Raw genomic sequence first — 22,868 nt, 5'->3', positions numbered from 1 at the left:
GAATCCTTTATTTCAGCCTATTTGTAGGGTTTGCCTATTGGCTTTGGCATGCCATCTCAGTATATTGCTATGAATCCTTTATTTCAGCCTATTTGTAGGGTTTGCCTATTGGCTTTGGCATGATTCTATGCCTATTTTGCCTCTTTTCGGGCCTAAAGTCCTAAACTAGAGAGCAGCCATCTTGTCTTCCTGCCTCAGTTGTCTGATGTGTTTGTAGGTCAGAACAGTGGTGTAACACAAGCCCCCGCATCCCCCGCGGTGTGGGGGGCCCTCAAGCTCCAGGGGGCCCCCCTCGGCAGAGTACTCTGGCTGGACACCTCCCGATTTAGTTCAGAAGGGGCCCCTCCACGTACCTTGCAGGGGGGCCCCCCTCACGTTTCGTTACGCCAGTGGGTCAGAAGTGATATTTAGAGTTGAGTTGTTATTTCACTAGTTCGGAACCGGTGAGGACCAGCCCTTATCGAAGGAATGTGTTTTTCCCCGGGCTTTAGACGCAACTACACCTGGCCACTGTGGGAGCGCGGGGCTTGGCACAGGAATTCGGTGGGAGGCCGGGTGCTTGCTGGAAATTTCCATGAGCAGAGAGCCTCCCATATTATCGGAGAACAGAAGAGCAGAGTGGTCAGATGGTTTTGGGAACTGAAGAGAGCGGTCAGATGGTTTTTGGAACTGAAAAGAGCAGTCAGATAGTTTACAGCAGTGGAGAGATCAGATGGAACTGAAGAGAACAGTCAGGTGGACTTTGGAGTTGAAGCAGTCAGAGATGATCTTTGGAGTTGGAACTGTCAGCTGGAGCTGCCAGTTTGTCAGAATGTATTGAAGCAGTTGCCAGTCAGATGGAAGAGTTGGAGCTGCCAGTTGGAGCTTTTGGAGCAGTTGAACCAGGGGAGTGAAGTTAGCACGTTGGTGATGGTGCAGGAGAGAGAGAGAGTCCTGATTCCACCAGAGAGAGAGGAACAGACAGCAGAAGTTGGTCCGTTGGTGGTGGTGGTGCCATGGTGATGGAGAGAGTCCTAATTGCACCAGAGAGGGACAGAGAGTTGGACCCTTCTTAATAGGGTGAGGTGTTCTTAAAATGTTTCTATTATATCTGTTCACAATTAATCACTTTTAGTTCAGCTATCTATTTGTCACAATTAATCACTTTTCTTTCAGCTATCTATTTGTATGCCATGATTATTCACTTTACTTTTCAGTTCTTTATATAAATGTATGTGTTGGTGATTTGGTGATTACATTCTATCATTGCGCTATATAGAGCATTAGTCATTTAGATCCTTGTCATTTTGTTATTGTAATAAAGAGACCCCAGTCAAATTCTGTTTGTTTATTGTCTCTGAGAGAGAGTAAAGGGTTCCTTTTTAACCAGATGCTGATGTATAGAGGGCTGGGAGACACACCCACTTGCAGGTAACTGTTGATAACTAGGTACACTACTCAGGATTAGGGATGGTTGCAATCTCCTAAGCAGGAATGCCAAAATTGTTGATAGAGCTACCCCACATAGCATAGACAGTCGTGAGACTATAAAGATATCGTCGGGTGACGTTAAATAGAAGATAAAGATATCGTCGGGTGACGTTAAAGATATCGTCGGGTGACGTTAAAGATATCGTCGGGTGACGTTAAAGATATCGTCGGGTGACGTTAAAGATATCGTCGGGTGACGTTAAAGACATCGTCGGGTGACGTTAAAGACATCGTCGGGTGACGTTAAAGACATCGTCGGGTGATGTTAAAGACATCGTCGGTGACGGTAAAGATATCGTCGGGTGACATTAAAGAATATAAGATGAGGTAATTATAGGATAAGATATGGAATTCCTTAGATGTTAGTAGTATGTTTGACTACATAGGCTTGTAAATAGCTTCTTTTCACTTTCTCAGGTGAGTATTCTAGATATCTTGTAAGTAGTGGCCTGAGAAGAGTGTCGTTACGTGACGACTGGGTTAGCCACGGTTGGTGAGCTGCCTGTCCTGAGAATCCGGTCGTTACATACACTGATGTGAACACTGCCTATAATCTTACAAGAGATGGCCACTAACATAATCTTGGCTTATGTGGTCACTATACAACACAAATAAGAGTAGTAGCTCAGAATGATTTTCATTGAACATAAGTAGCTCTAATTACAGAAGAGGTTGGAGATCCCTGCTATAGCTAGTGTAAATGTTTTGATATGTGTTCATTAAAAGGATACTATACAAAAGGGAGTAAAAGAGTGAAACAATTCCCAAGGGTACCCTTCACTCAATTAAACAGGCTGCCGGGTAAATGCCTACCAGCAAGCCACAGAGCGAGAGACCAAAGGTTCTTGTCCAGAAACACTTTTCACAGCACAAAGTGTGTTTGCTGCCGGTGTCGGCGATCCATAGAGCAGACACCAAAGATTAACAGACATTGAGCTGTGAAAAATGTTTCTGGATAATAACCTTTGGTCTCTCCCGGTGGCTTGCTGGGAGGCATTCCCACGGCAGCCAGTTGGTCCGTTGTACATATGGGTGAAATGAGGTCCCCCTACCCTGAAGAAATTGCCAACAAGTAGGAAAGGCAATGAACATGTCGGCTATTCTATTTAAAATGGTCTAATACATGCTATGAGTTTTTTTTTCATGAATGCAGGTTTTATTAAAGACTAATTGCCTGAGGCCCTATGCAACTTATTTTTAACCTTTTTTCTTGTGAGGAAGAAGCTTCTCCTACCTCTAAAGGAACCTCAGGGGGTTGATAGAAATGTGTTGAATAAAAATCAATATTAGATAAATATTACACAAAGAATCACACATTTTTCTTGAACTTGTTTCGGTGTTGGTTCCTTCCGGTGCAGAGCGGAGGTGCCGATGATAATATGTGAGCAAATTGGCGAGAATGTGCCAACTGCTTCTTCTTGGTTGCTTACTTGAGGCCCTTCCTCTGCTTGCTTGTCTGGGTGCTTTACAGGTACACTTGGTCTACCCCTTGGCATTCACCTGATTCCTTCGTTTTATACAGTGACACATACACAGGGATGTACCTGCAGCCTTGCACTACATCTTGTCCTTATCGTAACAGTGAAATGAGGGACCCCATAGAAGTGCTAATTATGATTAGGTATTTGCGATATTCCCAGAGTTTTTTGTTTGTTGGATCCATTAAAAGGCTCCAAAGCAGCCTTTATATTTGGTGATTAACCATTGCACACATTTACATTTCTTTCAGGTAGCGGGCACCTTGGTGGCATATTTCTTTTTTAGTTCTCTATTATCTGTTTCACCCCTTTGTGAGTGGCCACCGGATCTCAGTTATGGCAGACTTACTATGACAAAGAACATGGAGTGCATTTTCCTGGCTAGGATTACGGTCCAGGTCACCACTGTTGCACACAGAACAGGGCCCAAGCAACAAGGAGGGTGGTAGGGGGTCTAAATGTGCTTTTGTGTTGTGATATCTTCACACAAAGAAGCAGAAAGCCTACTTTGGGTATCTGGCCTAGAAGTAATGGCCCTGTTTATTAGGCAGAGTAGGCCGATTTCCTCGCAGAGCTGTAGGTATCATTGGTGCTGCAGTTGCATTAGAGGCCCATCGCATTCTTGCTGGAACATGTTTTTTTGAGCCTTGGAGCAATGGCCCAAGGGAGGGAAGAAATGAAGCAGAGGAGACCCCTTGATTTGGGCATCAAAGAGGGAGAGGGACACAGAGATAGGAGGGAGAGGGATGATGAGAGTTGGGAGGGAGAGGGGTGGTGTGTGATGGTAGCTCATGTTAGCAAACTTCAGAGGCGACAGCAAGGCAGTACCTATCATTAGTGTAACAGGTGCAATGAAACTTTAGCCCAAGGGCCCACTGCATAATAATGCGGAATATTTTGCCATACAAAGTGGGTATGAGGGATCATTTTCCTTGGTAGCATTAGGGAGGAGGTCGCCTTGGTACAAAAACAGGGGGCAGCATGCAGTAGCTCATTTTCCTTCAGAAAGAGATCAGACTTGTTTCGAGACTGAAGTGATGGTCAAACATGGTAGGGAAGGAGTGAAAGAGGAGGAGATCACCTGCTTCTCAGAGCTACATCCATCATTAGTGCAGCAGGTGGAGTGCATTGGAGCCCACAGCACCCCAATTATGTGCAGTAGTGTTTTTGGTCAATTCTGTTTTTTTTGGTGCGTTTTTATAAGTCACATTTAGTGTGGCTTACGAGCTACATAAAACCACCCCTGAAATTATCTCACGATCCCGACACGCTATGATCATCCCTCCTCCTCCCACTCCCCAAATCAATGCCACATATTTTTGGGTAGTGGAGTCCAACTTCAAAACATTTTGTTTGGGGTAGGTAGGGGGCAACAAGGTTTGAAAACCTCTGACAGGGTATGGTGGGCATATAAGAAACAAACAGCCCAAAAATTCTAAATAAACCAGGCCAGATATTCTACATAAACCAAAATCTCTTTCAAGAGCCAAAGAGTAACATGGATTCGGTCCTTTCAGGTGGAGCACTGTGTTCCAGTTACAGGACATTTATACACAGTGGTTTGTAAATGTTAACCTGATAACTTACCAAGGGCAATGATGATCCATCTTCAGCACACATCTAAAAAGAAAAGAATTATTCTTTAGTTTAGTAAACACAAAAACTGTAGAACAGATGAACTCACAGTTCTCACCTCTGCGAAAGTACATCAATTTGACATATTCACAAGACCATTTTGGAGGAGCTAAACGTTTATTTACAAGAAAACACTTCAGAGGAAAAATAGCACTTCAGTCAAATATTTTGCATGCATGTCTAAACTGCATACAAAATACAGCAGCTAATACTCTTTCACTACCACCGTCTTCAAGCGTCATTTATTCTTAAACAAATGTTTGTGCTGGAAACATGATGGGAAAAATCTCTATTTGAAAGTTATGCAAAGTAGAAGACAAACTTTTCTGTGTGGGCTACACAGCAAATTGAACTCACAATAGAGTACCGTGAATTTTAGCAATCACCGCTGTCTCAAGGACAGCAGCTGAGGATGCAAGAACTTCGCCTGAAAAGCAACTCGAACTTTTACTGTAAAGTTAACTATCAGCGTGACCGTGTTTTGCACCTCTTTTGTGAACTATTCAATTACATTTATTTAAACTGAAAAGACCACACACTACAAAGCTAACCTAACAGCAAAACCCCGTACGACATATTACCAGCATGCTCCTGTGCAGCCGCTCTGAAACACCAAACCCTTTCTGGAAAGTTTAAATATACACGTTCATACTTGCCATTGTATTAACATTAACCCCAATTCTCGGTTTAGACTTGAAAATTCCAATTTTAAGGATATTTTTACTTTTGTAAAATGTTAAAAAGGCATTCTACAGGGGGCGTGGCTTAGCGCCCGGCGAGGACGGAAGCGTTTATGTGAGCGCTCCGCGGATGCCGGGGGGAACCTGCCGTTCACGGACTCGCTTTTTATCGGAGATGCCGGACTTTCACCGCGGAAGGCACAAGGAATGCTTTGGAGAACGTCTGTACGCCCTGAGTGAACGTTTTCTGCACTTTTAGTGCATTCTCCTTCTGTCACAGCGTTATGACGGCCACGGCCGCCATTTTGTACTTATGAGGCGCGCTTATCGAGCAGCGCTCCTCCCCCATGGACAGTGAGTGTTTCAACTTTTTCGCTTCTCTGCAATTCACTAAAGTTTTCCAGATATTCTTCACACATTACTGACTATGCCACCGAGACTACTGCTCCAATGAATGTTTTTGCTTCTGCTTTTTATTCCTTTGATGCTCCTCATCTTAGCGGCCATTTTGTCTTCTACATCACTTCATGAAGCATTTACAGTTTGACCAGCTGGTCTTATCTCTGCGCCTACATACGGAAATTGGCTGTTTTATTTCAATACTCTAATGACTCTAACCCTCCATCCTTTTGTCATCGCAAGGCTCGCCTCTGTCATTCTCCTCTTGCGCTCTTGAGGACTCTACTGCACTTCCCCCTACTTGGTGGTGTTTTCACGGATACAGTGCTCCAGGGCCAGCTTTTCTCTTTGGAGGGTGTACTTATCTTATGGATAGGGGCGCAATTGGTTGTGCCCCTAAGAATCCACGCCGCGTCTTCATTAAAACTCAAAAGTTTTTTCTGCATTGGCTCATTTGGAAGCCACTCATAAGTCTCTTGACTAAATGTCACAGTCCAGTGCGGAGCATCTTGTTCAATCCTCAGGGAAGGTCACGACGAAGCGACTCAAAAAGGATCCTCCATCACCGTCGGGCTCCTCTGCTGCTGTATCCATGGAGCTGCTGTTGGAGGAGATACGGGCAATCCGGCCTTTCATGGAAGAAACCAATGCCAAATTACAGGTATTAACGGATAATTGGTCTCAGATGGATGCCAGAGTCACGACGGTGGAGCGCAGTGTAGCTTCTCTTCAGGAATCCTCCTCCAAGGTTACGCATATGCAGTTGCAGATCTCCTCTCTCCAGACGCAGGTTGAGGAGCTTGAAAATCGCAATCGACGCAATAACCTGCGCATTTACGGCCTGGCGGAGAATTGGGAGGGGAACAACCCTATTGCCTTTTCAAATCCTTCCTCCCTAAGCTCCTCCATCTACCAGAAGTTACTGTGCTTAACATCCAGCGAGCTCATAGGCTTGGGCGCATTTATTCAACGACCTCCCCTTCTTCCAGACCTAGAGGTGTCGTGTCATCATGTATTTTCTGGAATATACGGACCTTCTTAAAGTCCTTTCAGCAGCCAGGGCCTCTCCTCGTCTTACGTGGTCAGGATCTAACTTGTTTTTCGCTCAGGACTATGCTAGATCTACAGCTAATCGCCGCAAAGCTTTTTTGGACATGAGACCAGAACTCCGTTCTATTGGCGCTAGATATGGCCTCTTTCATCCTTGCCTTTTTAGAGTTACTCATAACAAGACAACGACCTACGATGATTCTGTTCGCCTTCGGAGTTTTCTCAACTCATGTCAAACAGCGGACATGGAATCCTCCAGCTCCTCTTCTGCTTTTCCTCCATGATTTTCTTGAGTTGCTCCTGGTTTCTGTGTAGCATACTCAGTTCATGTTGATTTTGTCATGCTCATTATACTTGTTTACCCTTCCAGAAATCCCCCTGTTTATTGTCTCCTAATATTTGCATACCCCTTTCATTCGTAATTCATCCCTATTTGGTATCATCTTTATCTTTTGTTGTATCGTCTCCTGATGTTTTTCTTTCCTCATGTTTTTACAGAATCCGCGTTCCGTTGCACGATGTTCCCCCCGGCTTGACGGTTCGCTCACGTTGAATGTCTTGCCTCCTCCAGTTGGTTCTACCCTCCCCAGTCTCTCGTCCGTTCTCCTCCTTCATTATCCTCCCTTGGTTTCATCCCTCGTAAGTACGTTTTCCTTCCTACCTTCGATGCTTACCTTCTCCTTTTTTTCCCTTTTCCTGTTTCTTTCCCAATTTCAATGCTGTCCACTGGTGTCACTTCATTACTTTCATCAATTTTTCTGTTTTTCTTTTCTTCTTATCTCGTTACCTATCATTTGCATTGCTCTTTTTTGTCTACCTATTTGGATGACTCTTCAGCATTTATTTGGCCTATATTTCTCTTTTCTACTCATCCCCTTTTGCTCCTTTTCTCCTTTCTCTTTTTTTCTCTGCTCTTCTGTTCATCGGTTCCTGCTTGTTCCGGACTCTGATCATTTTTCCTTCCTCTCTACTTTGTTCAAAGGTGTCTCCTATTCCTTATTTCATCAACTCTTTTGTCCTTTCCCTCTTTGTGTCTTTTTATCTGTCACTCGCATTTCTCTCCTCTGTCTATTTGTTCAACTGGTTTTCAATATCACTTTTTACTCTACACTTTTTCTCTCTCCTCACATTCTTTCCTCTCCCTTTTCCCTCTCCTTTTTTCTTCTGATCTTTTCTACATTGCTTTTCAAATATTTTGGACCCTGATCTTTTTTCTTTTAGATCATCTTTCTTCATTTTTTTCTTACACTTTCACCACTTATTTTGCTAATTCATTCGCAATTCCTCTTTTTTTCTATATCTCATATCATATTCATTATCCTCTTTTCTCTAGAATATTCTTCTCTCCTTTGCCTATCTTCTCATCTGGGCTCTTTTTTTTGCTCCTTTGTTTATTGCTATTCTCTACTTATCTATTATATTATGTCGTTAAAAATAGTTACATGGAATGTTAAGGGCATTAATTCTCCAATCAAAAGACAGAGAATTTTATCGCACCTTGCTCGTTTAAATGTTGATGTTGCATTTCTGCAAGAAACTCATCTGTCTGATGAAGAATCTGTTAAACTAAAACCAGGTTGGGTGGGTGAGGTTTACTATTCTCAGGGTGATGGTAAACGTAATGGAGTGGCTATTTTGTGTCACAATACTCTGTCTCATTCATTACTTGCTCAAGAATCAGACGATGAAGGCCGTTGGACATATATTAAACTGTCTATTAAGGGTGTTCCAATTTCCTTTCTTAATGTTTATGCCCCCACTGCTGGTGACCCTGCTTTCTGGCATACGTTCTCCCATCATATCACAAGATTTATTGATGAGAACTTCATCCTAGCGGGGGATTGTAATCAGCCCCTTGATCCCTTCCTGGATAGACACTCTAAAGTTCATTTTGTTCCCAATAAGTCCCATAAACTTTTTTCCCACGCCATTTCCCAACATAAGCTCACTGATGCCTGTCGCGTATGTAATCCGGAGGTGGAAGAATTCACTTTTTACTCTCCATGTCATCACTCCCAGTCCCGGTTTGATTACATTTTTGTTACTCATAATATTGCCCAAACTCTTACTCACGCGGAGATTGGCCCGATTCTACTCTCGGATCACGCCCTCACTTTAGTTCAGCTTGATATCCTTCCTAAATCAACTGGACCCAAGCGTTGGCGCTTCAATAATACCCTTCTCTTAGATCCCAAGTTCACCACCTCCTTTACTGAATTTTCGGATGAGTATTTTTTGTTCAATGACACCCCCTCTATTCCTAAGCATACCATTTGGGATGCTTTCAAGGCTACGGCGAGAGATTTTATAATTGGCTATGTGGCAAAGAAACGGAAAAATGCTCGCAAATTCACGGCTGCTCTCCTCCTTGATATTAACAAATAGGAGCACTCTTATTTCACTTCTCATTCGCAAGACAGTTTAATAGCCCTGATTAATGCCAAAATGAAATTTAACAAGAAATCTACGGAAGATGCTTCTTTATATTTATTGAAATCGAGTGCAAAGTTTTATGGGGGCAAAAATAAGGCTGGGAAGGTCTTAGCTAATTATCTGAAAGTTAAGCATAACAAATCAAATATTGAATCCATCTATGATACACACTCTGTTCTTAAACATAAGGATACGGACATTCTCGCTGAATTCTCTGCTTTCTACAAAACCTTGTACTCTTCGGAAACCCAACCCTCCTCTCAGTCCTTAGACCGCTTTTTCTCCAACATACAGAAGCCAGCCCAGTTCCCTCTTGATCTCTCTCACTTAGAGCTTGATATTTCTCAACAAGAACTACTCATAGCACTCCAGAATCTCAAAAAAAGATAAAGCCCCTGGGCCAGATGGCTTTACTGTTGAATTTTTCCTCCATTTTTCGAAACTTCTCATCCCAAAATTACACTCCTTCATAGATACTTTCCTCACTCTAGGTGCCTCCTCAGGTTCTTATAGGCCAATCTCTTTGGTTAATATTGATTATAAAATATTTGCAAAGTCTCTCGCAGCACGTCTTGACCTTCTTCTCCCAGACCTTCTAGGTGAGGAACAATCAGGTTTCGTCAAGGGTCGTTTCATCACTGATAATACTAGACTTTTATTTAATGTTTTATCCAAGTCCCGTCACCTGCCCCATTCCCTTCCGGCGATTGCCCTAGATGCTGAGAAAGCATTTGATAGGGTTCAATGGACCCATCTTTTTCATACCCTTCATTGGTTTGGTTTTGGTTCTAAATTTATTTCTCTGATTTCTTTACTCTATTCTAATCCCCGAGCAGCGGTTTGTGCCAATGGCCAAATTTCTTCCTTTTTAGGTCTCGCCTATCAATGCGCATGCGCATTGAGCAGAGCGAGACTAAAGCGACTTAAACAGACTTTACCCAACTAGTATCCCAACTGGCGATTTGGTGCTGTGCCCGTGCGCTTTTAGGTCAATGCGCGCGTGCACATCATCAAATCGCCATCTGTTCCCCAGCAGCACTCCTCCCACACCTTTGAAGTGAAGCTTAGCTTCACTTCAAAGGCCCCTGCTGCTTAACACCCTCATCGCCGCTCTCCCCACTCGGCCCCCTCCCCTGCTCGCCGTGTCGCATTTCTCCTTCCCCTCCCCTTCTCTGCCTTCCCTCATCGTGATAAGGTTTCTAGTCTTTGTGTAACGCAGGAGCATTTATTATTTCTATCCAACACAATTATTAATGCAAGTTGGTAGATTTATGTAATCGATATTACCTGAATGTAAGAGGTTTATACTGTAGCATGGCCAGCGCATGTGAACGCTAAGCCTTTACTGTTACACTTAATAAGGCTCGCTGTCACTATTCTATTCTGTAGTTACTTAATACCAGCAATTAATGTTACCTAGGTTTGTCAAGTGTTGTCCATCTGACTGAACAATAAATTATTCAGGTGATAGTACTTTGCTAAATCACAGACTCCAGTCTGCATTATGCGTGTTACTCAAACACTTACTTCCGCCATAATGTATCCAAAGAGTGCACCCTAATGTGGCAGGAATGAATTTGTCGACAATCCCTGTGAAAGCATGGCCCACGCATGTATAGCATTTACTGGATCAACATTACATCCAGCTAGCAGGAATGGAGGCAATTTCTGAAATATAAATCACCTATGTTCAAACACTGATTATTTCATGCATTTGACTAGCCTCCATTGTGCCGTTTAAAACACAATATTTTTCCCCTGCCAGCCGTGTCGCATTTCTCCTCCCCCTCCCCTTCTCTGCCTTCCCTCATCGTGATAAGGTCGCTCTCCCCGCTCGGCCCCCTCCCCTGCCCGCTGTGTCGCATTTCTCCTCCCCCCCCCCCTACTCTGCCTTCCCTCATCGTGATAAGGTTTCTAGTCTTTGTGTAACGCAGGAACATTTATTATTTCTATCCAACACAATTATTATTGCAAGTTGGTAGATTTATGTAATCGATAATACCTGAATGTAAGAGGTTTATACTGTAGCATGGCCAGCGCATGTGAACGCTAAGCCTTTACTGTTATACTTAATAAGGCTCGCTGTCACTATTCTATTCTGTAGTTACTTAATACCAGCAATTAATGTTACCTAGGTTTGTCAAGTGTTGTCCATCTGACTGAACAATAAATTATTCAGGTGATAGTACTTTACTAAAATCACAGACTCCAGTCTGCATTATGCGTGTCACTCAAACACCACTTACTTCCGCCATAATGTGTCCAAAGAGTGCACCCTAATGTGGCAGGAATGAATTTGTCGACAATCCCTGTGAAAGCATGGCCCACGCATGTATAGCATTTACTGGATCAAGAATACATCCAGCTAGCAGGAATGGAGGCAATTTCTGAAATATAAATCACCTATGTTCAAACACTGATTATTTCATGCATTTGATTAGCCTCCATTGTGTCGTTTAAAACACAATATTTTTTCAAATCAAGGAATGATTTGGTTAGCTTCCTAGCATTAGGGAGACAACAAAGCTCGGAGAAAACGTTTAAAAAACTAAGGCAAACATGAGCTAGTGGAGGACCCAAAGACTACTCGAAGTATATTTTATTACAGAGATAGTCCGAAAAAAGAAAGCGAGTGCTGCCTTTTCAGTGAAACCTAAAAATTATGGTAAGGACCACAATCCAGAAGAATTCCCAAGTGTTGTAGAAATGCTGGGTCAATCCATTTCAAACCTCAATTTTATATAATCTTGTCTATTTAGCTGCCTGTGACCTAGCATGGAAGGATGTCACCTTCATAGGTAGATGCTTTCAAACATTTGACGTTCTTAGTGAAGCCGACGTGCATCTGTCGTTATTTAATGGCCCATGGACATATGCTCCATGGTGAATGGAGATGATGCAGTACTTTGTGGGTTTCATGATGCATTTAAGGTTACAGATGTTTCTAAGGAGCGTACCAAGGAACAGATAGTTTTACTGTAGCAGCCCTTAGTTCGATCGAGCATGCCTATCCAAGTTGGTTCCATGTGTGCAGTTGACAGAATACTGACGGCTGTCTGGGTTAGAGGACTGAGGGAATGCGTGTGCCAAGATGTTGAGAGCTCAGACAACAAATCCTAGTGGTCACGGTTTGCGCACTCTGTCAATTTTTTTACAAACAATTTTTTATATTCTTCCACTGGGCAAAGTAACATTTGCTGTGGGCTTAAAAATATCAGCATTCGTTAATCACTCGTGCATGGCTTACGTTTTTTGTATCACTTGTCCTCTCTCTCTCTCCCCCTCTCACTCTCCCTCCCTCCCATAACTCTCTCTCTCTTCTCTCTCTTTCTCCCTCTCTCCCTCCCTCCCATAACTCTCTCTCTCTCTCTCTCTCTTTCGCTTCCCTTCATTTACTCTATCTCCCCTTATTCTCTCTCTCTCTTTGACTCCCCTTCATACACTCGCTCTCACCTTTATTCTTTTTCCTCTTGCTCTCTTTTCTCTCACTCATTCCCACACTTGACAGGACCAACAGTGGGCGCTTCTTACATACAGGTACCACAGAGGGCGCATCTCACACAGACAGGAACAAGGGCCACATCTCACACAGACAGGAACAGAGGATGCTTCTCACACAGACAGGAGCAACAGAGAATGCTTCTCACAGACAGAACAGGGGGCGCATCTCACATAGACAGGAACAGGGGGCGCATCTCACACAGGCAGGAACAGGGGGCACAACTCACACACACAGGACCAACAGGGGGCGCATCTCACAGACAGGAACAACAGACATCTATCTATCGCCCTCACTATCTATCGCCCTCACTCTACCTATTTATCTATCGTCCTCACTCGATCTGTCTATCTATCTATCGCCCTCACTCTATCTAACGCCCTCACTCTATCTATCTATCGCCCTCACTATCTATCTATCAGACTCTATCTATCAGACTCTATCGGACTCCATCTATCCATCGCCCTCACTATATCTATCCATCACCCTCACTATATCTATCTATCTATCTATCCATCACCCTCACTATATCTATCTACCTATCTATCGCCACTCACTCTATCTATCGCCACTCACTCTATCTATCGCCACTCACTCTATCTATCGCCACTCACTCTATCTATCGCCACTCACTCTATCTATCGCCACTCACTCTATCTATCGCCACTCACTCTATCTATCACCCTCACAGCATCACTCTGTGCAACCATTCAACAACAACTGGTTCAAATATGTTCTCTCAATGTTTCAAGCTTTATTACAATTGTCACAAAAATATGTTAATATTTCACCTCTGTTCTTGGATTTTCGTCACAATAAAATAAACTGAACATATTCTTCACAAAAGTTATTAACAATACTTTAAGCTATTGCTATTATAAATTACAAGAAATGTTATTTGAGTATTAATTCTTTAAAAAAATGAAAAGCCATTTGTATTTGTAATATGAATACATCTAAGTCACGTACATACAAAACATGTTGCATTACAAATGCTATAGGTGTCACATTTACAAAAGTTAAAAGTATTGGCATTGTAAATGACAAAGCTATTAATTTTGCTATTTTCAAGACCAACACATAAAAAAAATGTGTCATTTACAAAACCAATAGATCAACTTTTCCAATGTGAGACCTATTGCATTTCCAATGCTTGTTTAATTTGGGGAGAGGTGTCCGTCAAGGTTGCCCCTTATCTCCTTTTCTTTTTAATTTAGCTTTAGAACCCTTTTTATCCAAACTTCGTCAGAATCCTAATATTCAGGGTTTCCAATTATCAGAATCCCAAGTCAAGCTGACCGCTTATGCGGACGATATCCTTTTTATTTCTAATCCTGCTGACTCTATTCCCGCCTTCCTTGCTGAAGTGAATGATTATTCCCGAATATCTGGCTACAAACTTAACAATGATAAATGTGAGATCCTACCCTTGACGAAGTTTACATTTAAATCTGATTTCATTGCCTCCAACTTCACATGGAATTCCTCTCATATTAAATATCTCGGTCTACATGTTACTCCTATCTTAGATACTGTTTCCCTTTGTCTGTCAAAATGTACTCAAAAATTGGTGGACTTAACGGCCAGATGGCACACTCTTTACTTATCCTGGTGGGGCCGTCTCGACTCTATTAAAATGATGCTGTCCCCCATAGTCCTCTATACTATTTCTAATATTCCAGTGTCCATTCCTTCTAAATTTTTTAAAAAGATTAACTCCATTTTGATGTCCTTTCTTTAGAATTACAAAAAACCTAGAATGTCCCTTGCTCGATTGATCCGCCCTAAATCGGAGGGCGGAGTCAATTTCCCAGATTTCCCTGCCTACCATAAAGCGTTTTTATTACGACAAGCTTCCTTTTGGTTGCAAGACCCTAGTACTCCTTGTCCTTTATGGACTAAATTTGAGCGCCTTCTTCTCTCTCCTTTTTCTTTTGCTGAATATCTTTCTCCCGTAAACCCTCTTCCATTCCTACTCCCATTCACAAATTCACTACTAAATTGCTCTTATCTTCCTCTCCCTCCCCCCCTACAAATATTGCTGATTTTCTTTCTTCTACCATTTGGCATAATACCGCCCTACTTATCCGTAACAAACCCTTCTTTTGGAAGGCATGGCGACGCAGAGGGCTGATATGGATTTCTCAACTTTTCTCTCAATCTTCCTTTTTACCTTTCACTACTCTTCGTTCCCTCTATGGTTTACCTACCTCCTTTACTCGTAACTACTACTTACTTAGAGAGGCTGCACTGACAACTTATGCTCGCCTCTCTCAATTGCATTCCTCTCTTATCCCTCCCACTCCCACCTCCTCACTTCACTCCTTTTTACGCACTACTCCCAAGGCCTCTGCCATTTACAAATACTTTCATACTACTGACTCTGTTAGGCCTAAATCTAAAGTGGAGGAATGCTGGGAACATGATCTCACCACGTCCTGGCCAATTTAGTTATGGGACAAGATATGGAATAAGATTCACAAATCCTCGAGAGCGGCGACTTTAACACAGTCCCTGTTCTTTATTTATAACAGACTTCTCTATACACCCTTTGACCTTCATAAACGCTTTCCAAATACTCCTCATACATGCTGGTCTTGCTCCTCCCCACAGGCGACTGTTTCACATGCTGTTCTTATGTACATCTGTTCATGATTTTTGGTTACAGGTTTGGGCTCAAATCAATGTGATTTTTCATACGCATATTCCCTTCTCTCATACTCACATTTTTTTAGGTGGTCTTTCTCCTTGTTGGGATGACGTTGAACTAAAGCCTCAGATTATTGATTTATTGTTAGCTGCTGCATTTCAACAGATAACGGCCAATTGGAAGAACTTTTCCAACATCTCCTTTAAGGCGTGGTGGTTTAACGTTTGCCACAATCACAGACTAGATACTGCTTTTGTTTTCCCGGCTCACACGGCTGCAAAACGTATGGACTTATGGCTTCCTATCACGCTCTACTTAGATGTTTGTGCCAATCGTTTGTTTCGCCAGCTGCCTTTGCAGCAAGAAGTCCTTAAACCTCCTTAATTGCTCATTACATTCCATCTTTTCTGTATTGTACCATTTTTGTATTCCTCCTACGTATTTCCATGCTTATATAACTAATGTTTTTCTTTCCTTTTCTTAGCTTTATTGCCCGGATTTTCCTCTTGTTACTATTTATAACTTTATTGCTCGCATTGTTTAACAGAGTTTTCAATATTTTATACTTTTACTGTATTTTGTGTTGACACCTTGTTTTCCTTTTTATATCCAATAAAATTTCTCTTGAACTTAAAAAATGCATTCTACAAAAACCATTCCATAAGCATTTTTGTTGAAACCCCCTCAAATCTATTCATAAAGTTCAATCTTGCATGCAGGTACCAAACTATCGCAAATATGTATTAACAATTGCTATTTAATAATAAAGGAAAGAAATAGCACAAAATTAGCCACTTCCAACCTACCAGAATGTTCATAAAAAGCAAGCATCGGGAAAGCCAATAATCGGTCTAACCTTTGAGACCTGTTCTGCCCATGTCTTTTTTTCATGCTGTACAGCATCTGCAACAAACATTTGCAATGCAATAGGTCTCGCGTTTGTTAAAATCAGAGCTGTTGGCGTAGAAAATGACAATGTTTTTTACTTTTGCTTTTTTATATCAATGGCAATAGTGCTTTGTGCTATTTCTTTCCTTTATTATTAAATAGCAATCGTTGATACATATTTGCGATAGATTGGTACCTGCATGCAAGATCGAACTTTATGAATAGATTTGAGGGGGTTTCAACAAAAATGCTTATGGAATGGTTTTTGTAGAATGCATTTTTAACATTTTACAAAAGTAAAAATATCCTTAAAATATAGTATCTCCATTGCAAATAAAAAAAAAGTAAAAATCATTGTTATTTGCAATGGAGTTACTATATTAGCATAGCACTATTGCCAATGGTATAAAAAAGCAAAAAACATTGTCATTTTCAACGCCAGCAGCTCTAACTTCAACATATGCGAGACCTATTGCATTGGCAATGCAATCAGTCTTGCATTTGTTGGAGTTATTGGCATTATAAATGCCAATGTTTTTGACCTAGCCATGTTGCAGGGTGCAGCACCACATGTGGCCAAAAGAGGCCCTCTTTTGGTCACATATGGTACTGCACACAGGCAGAGGATATGGTAAATCCACCCTACCCATAAAATTGCATGCAAGACCCTACCACAAGTACATTCAAATAGCTATGTCCATATATACAATTAGTAGCTTTGAAATGCAACAAAAGAATTATTATATTAATTCTGGATTAGGTTGTACTCTGTATAAATGTGAGATGTGCTAGTAAGTAAAGTAACCACTGCCATCCTTACTTAGAACCAAGCATGCGTCACCTGAAGCCCTTTTAATTAAAACCTATGGAGTAACAAAAAATGTAACAGTGGGGTGCCCTCATGGGAGGTTACAAGAAGAGACAAGGCGGTACTAAGTAGGGCCTATTGACCAATGAAAAGCCACCATTTACATGGGACAGGAGACAATTAAAAAGATGGGCGTAGAGTGGGCGGATATGCAGCAGGTCTCGAACAGATAGCGCAAGCACTGCCTAGGCGAGACCTAAAAATGGGTCAGTTAGTGGGCAACAAGGAGATGCAAACAAGAGTGAAAACACAGTGAAGGGAGAAGCACAGGGTCAAAAGCAACCTGTACCGTGAGGAAGTACACAAATGTGGGAGCACATCACGGAGTTCAGGGGAAGAGAAGCACATGAGGGAGACAGTAGGAACGCGCACATTCTCATGGAGTGCTACATGCTCCTCTTTCCGACCAAAATTAAGGTGCTTTTTCAAGGAAAAGCACTCTTTTCAGAACATCCAGACAGAGCGTGGGAATGGATCGAAGAGCAGCCTCCACATATAGACCTCACAGTGTCTCATCCTGGTAGACTTAGCGTCCCAGGAGAGAGGCCCAATTGGCTCCTGGCAGTCAGAGGCTCTCACAGGTGCAGGAACATAAGGGATGGGACCCAGAGACTATGGTCCCGTCCCGCTAAGTTTAGATGTCCCGAGAGGCTGAGAGGTCATGACGTTCACCAGATTAAAACATCAGCAAGGGACCCTCACAGACTAGGCTGGAACAGAACGTGCTGGAACAACTTACTCAGATGAGGCCACAGCAATTGATAGCCAAGGTACACCCCATGTTTTATTATTTGGTTACTCCTGGGATAGTTAACACCTTAGCTGCGGCGCAAATATCCCTCCCCAGTGCTGCGCTGTCCATTGGAACTAGTGCTGAATGGACGTCCAATGGTCGTGCGTAGCACTGGGGAGGTAGCGCTCGTGACGACCGTCGGCAGCGCTTAAGAGGTTAATATGTTTGATGGGTGACAGATGGTTCTGAGGGGAAAAATTTGTAGGGAGGGTGAAAGTTGAGGAGTAAATGTGAGGCTTTCGTTTCACCTTTTTGCTGTTTTGTATTGTTCACTGTTCCTCTTTTTGCAAGGTACGTGGAAAGATTACCGCGAGTATAGGTGTCACCCGTCCCAATGCCTACTCTCACTTAACTGATGCCCCCGCCCACCCGACTTAAAATATTAACCTGGAACGTTAACAGTCTCCTTGACAAAAATTAAGAGACTCACAGTTCTGAGATATGTTACACGGCAGGAACAGCATTTTTACTGCTCCAAAAAAGCCACCTAATGGGAGACAACAGCCCCTTCCTTGCCTGCCATGGCTACACTAGTGTTCCACACCAGCTTTGCTAGGGGAGCTAGCGGAGCAGTGATACTCCTGCATCACTCATGCCCTTTTGTCGTTGTTGCCTCTCATTGAGACAAGCAATCTCCTTCTGGAGGGTATGCCAGAAGGAAAACCGAGGACCATAGGAACTATATATGTGCCTCCAGAGTTAGTGACTGCAACGCTGGCAGACCTTTCCAGAATAGTACTGCAGATTTACCTGGGTACCCTCAAAATGGGTGGAGACTTCAATGCCATTATGGACAGAACACTCTGCACATCCTTTAGAAATCCCTCCTCTCAGACACTAGCACTCTATAGATGGGCACACTCCCTAGGCTTTGTGGGCGTATGGTGTAGATGGCGCCACTTGGACATCGCATTCACACATTGCTTTGCCTCACATGAGAGGCATTTCTGACATGACTTTCTTTATGCCCACAAACGCCCTACCACGTCCAACGCGCTCATAACTTTCCCAGAGGACTGTCCGACCACACTCCGGTTATGATGCAGATGGGGACTGAACACAAAGGGACGAAGGGAGTTTGGAGACTTAAAGCCTGGTGGCTTAGGGAGGACTCCTAAGAGCTGCCATTACAGAATAGTTTGACTTAATACAACACATGGTTGACTCCCCTGTGTTTCTGTGAGAGACATTCAAGGTAGTGACTCGAGGTAAAGCACTGGCAGCCGTTTGCCATCATGGTAGGGAATGTAGCATTACACCCCTAGAGTACCAGATCCTTGTACTTGTAATGTGCTAGGACAACACCATCAGTGGCTCACATGCAACACATATAGGACCTCAGCAAGACACTGGTGGTACAGATTCCTGGATTTGGTTTGCACAGCTGCCTCTCTATCACAGTAGCAGCTCTATGAACATGGCAATAAGGCTGACAAACTGCTCTATTGGTTATCCCAGAAATGAGAGGGGCCCGATTTGTCTCAGCTATTTAGACTCCAGAAGGACACCTCACTTCAGACCCCACCGAAGTTGCAGACAAGTTTGCAACACACTACTGCTCACTCTGTAGCCACTACACTAGACAAACCATTTACACTAAAGGAGGTGCAAGCCACCATTTCTGCTAGTGCGCCGGAAAAACACCTGGCTCAGACCGCTTCCCGGCTGAATTCTATAAGAGATTCGCCTCCCTCCTAGCCCCCCCACCTGCTCCTCCTTTTTGATGAGGCAGGCCGTACAAGAACTCTGCACCCTGACCTTTAGCCCGCCACCACTACCACCGTGCTTAAGCCTGGTAGGCTATTGATGCTGTGTGCCTCCAATTAGCCTATTTCCTTGCTTAATATTGAATACAAAATATTGGCAAAAATGCTGGCCAAACAGCAAACTACCTTAGTTGAAACGCTGATCCACAAGGATCAAAATGGCATCATGCCCAGAAGGAGCACGTCATTCTCTACGTCAACTTCAGACTGCCCTTTCCCACATTGACCACTTATCAGGCCCAGCTGGCCTCCTCCTCATGAATTATGAAACAGCTTTTGACATTGTCCATTGGCCCTTCCTATTTCAAATACTCAGAAGACTTCAGCCCGATTCCTCACTCTAACAGAGGCATTATATAATCGCCCTACAGCAAGGGTCCGGGTTAATGGCACACTTTCCACATCCTTCCCAATCCGGCGTGGCACAAGGAAGAAATGCCCCCCATCTCCGTTATTCTTTGCCATGGGGATTGAACCCCTGGTAAATTGGATGAGTGGATGCCTAGATCCAGGCTTCTCATGGTTTCCTCATTGCAAGGATAGAGTGGTGTTCTACGCCAATGATATTCCATCCCTCACCTGGTTGCTCTGTATCTCCACTTTGCGGCGATTGCTAACCTATGCACTGTAGATAGGTTAATTCTTATTGGGCTCTATGTATACCTAACCCCAAGTTTGAATACATGTTAACAAACTTGTTATTTTAAGTTTCTTTCAAAATCTAAAGTAACAGTTGCTCAAGAAACAAAAAAAATGAAGGCGTCTTTGATATTCTAAGTAAAAGCAATTGAGACTCCATACACCAAAACAGGAGGATAAAAATTCACAGTTGCACAGCAGTGCCTCCCAGACAGGCAAACGTAGATGCAGTACTGGTATGATTTTCATGTCACTGGAGACGTTTTATTACCACATACCACATCCAGCGCATGTTAGTCTGCTGGGCTTACAGAGATGAGATTTGGCCAGAGCTCTATTCACATTTTAGAGAGGTACGGCCCTTTGTGCGCGTACGCGGTAATGAGCTGCCGGCCTAGAGATCCTGGGCAGTTCCCAAATAATGAAATCTTGAAATATGTCCGTCACGCATAGATTCGATGTGGAATAGAGCTCAGGTCCATTCTCATCTCTACAAGTCCAGCAGACTAACACGTGCTGGATACACATTTAGGTGCCTCCTTTTCTCACTGTCCTGATGAAGACCCCACCCTAAGGCTGGATTCACCTAGCGAATGTCACAGGGGTCGATACGTTGACTATATTTGACTCACAGGTCATGATAACTGTGAATTAGTAACAGTGTAATTTGAGATCTATGTGATTGTGGAACAATTTGACCATTGTTAGGCCGGAACAGTATCTTCATCAGAATGTGATGGATATATGTAACACCTCTCTTTCTTGTCCACCTTCCTCACGGTCTCACTTTGACCAATTACACTCCTTTTACCTTACATGACCACTTTTTTTAAATATTAGAAGCATATAAAGATATAAGTGCAACTGTGTTGCCAGATTTAAACAGCATTTAATAAATTGCATTTTGTTTACAAATCTCTAACGTGGTATTGCGTATCTCGCTATTGGGAATTAGTTGTTGTTACTGTGACCATTTCTTTATTGTATCGCAAAATTAACCCAGGTCTGGTAGCATTAAGGGTATTCCCAATGACATATAACACTCAATGCATCCTCAGCGGAATCAACACCAGCAGCCTCGGCAGGAAGATCTCAATGTCAGCATTCGAGATGGTCTAGTGGCTCAGTGGACTAATTTGTCCATTGCAGGGGCCTGTGTTCGACCTCATGGTCACAGGTTCAAATCCTGGTGGGTCCATTCAGCCTTTCATCCATCTGAGGTCGATAAAACGAGTACCATTGAGTTGGGTAACCAGGAACATCTGTTATTCAGCGCCAAGAGACCTCTTGGTGAACGTGCGCTTTACAAATACACATGTTACGTTATGTATGGAAAAGGTGGCAGAACTATCACCAAAGGCAGATCATATGGACACACCTAGTTCAATTTGGACATTATAAAAGGGAGAGAAGCCTACCAATAGAGATTGTGGACCTAAAATATCAGGGGAATTCCACACTTGGAAGTGATGGGGAGGGTGTTGCTGTGAGGGAAGGGCGTATGTTTGATCCCTTGGGAGTATGGCCTACTGACGATTAGGGGAGTTTTTTGTCTCTAATGATAACTGTCTCCATACTTAACAATTGATGCAAAACCCAATAAAGATTGTTTACAAACAAAATCATTTTAGAGAGCACAGCCTTGTCTATTATTAATGACAGCAGCTTGTTATGCAACTTGATGGATTCTCTGATATTTACAATGGTTTTACAGAGAATGACCTCCAGTGTATCATCATCTTTATAAAATACCTGTATCCCCAGATATTTTCAGGTTCTGTCAGCCGACCACATTGACAGCGCTGGCAGCTTTCCCATGTCTACTAGCAGGACATCTCTCAGTTACCTTTAATTCCCGATACCTACACAAATTGGTCTAATTATCAGAAGAGTGGATGTATATCTACGCCAGTGTCATTATTATAAAGAAATAATCTACACACAATGAAATTACATGCCATTGTCCATATAACGTGACTCCCCTCCCTGTCCGACTCCTCCGCCCTAATCATGGCAGCTCAGTGTTCCGCAGCAATCACAAAATGCAAGTTTGAAATAGGGCAACCCTGACAAGTGCCCTCAAGTACTTCCCATGTCTCCCAGAGTACTCGGCCGTTATGAACACCACCATGGGTGATGTTTAAAATAGTTTAATCCATAACATTTCAGCAGCAAATCCAGTACCTCACTACCAGGAAAAAATACCAGCAAAGAGCATCAAAGTCCCTGACTATGGAGGCCACTGCTGTTGGTTATTCTGCTCCTATCAGTTGCTTATTCATGGGATACAACAGTCCAATATTTGGCAATGTATTTCAACCAGGCATAAGCCCTGATGGATGCAGATGATTTAGTTCGGAAAGAACTGCAGAGATCCTCGACACCAGCAATTTGGCAAAATGTTATAACCCACATCAAACTTGGATAATGGTATATAAGTGACCATGTCGAGTGGGTCATTATTAGGCTCTGAGAGTATCATGAGCAAAGCTTATTTTGGATTATAAAGAAACTGAGCCCCTACCCCAGGCAGATTTATACATTTCTAAGTATGTGGTGTTAATGTGTTTGTGAACATGCTGTAACATTTATCAGGCAGGTCATTGCTTCCTGGCATTTT

The 22,868-nt window shown here is 42.8% G+C and overlaps 1 protein-coding gene across 1 annotated transcript in view; it reads right to left on the bottom strand.

Annotated features, from left to right (window-relative positions):
- ZDHHC20 (zDHHC palmitoyltransferase 20) overlaps positions 1-22,868 on the bottom strand; it is a 261,337-nt gene that overhangs the window by 89,460 nt on the left and 149,009 nt on the right. Inside the window, exon 6 of the mRNA XM_086935201.1 lies at positions 4,536-4,568. Within this exon, the coding sequence (XP_086791327.1) occupies positions 4,536-4,568 (33 nt within the window). The remainder of the gene's footprint in view (positions 1-4,535; positions 4,569-22,868) is intronic.

Source organism: Lissotriton vulgaris, chromosome 8 (genome assembly GCF_964263255.1).
Source record: "Lissotriton vulgaris chromosome 8, aLisVul1.2, whole genome shotgun sequence".
NCBI lineage: Eukaryota > Metazoa > Chordata > Amphibia > Caudata > Salamandridae > Lissotriton > Lissotriton vulgaris.
The sequence above is the reverse complement of the archived record's forward strand: the minus strand, read 5'-3'. Positions and strand labels throughout refer to the sequence as shown.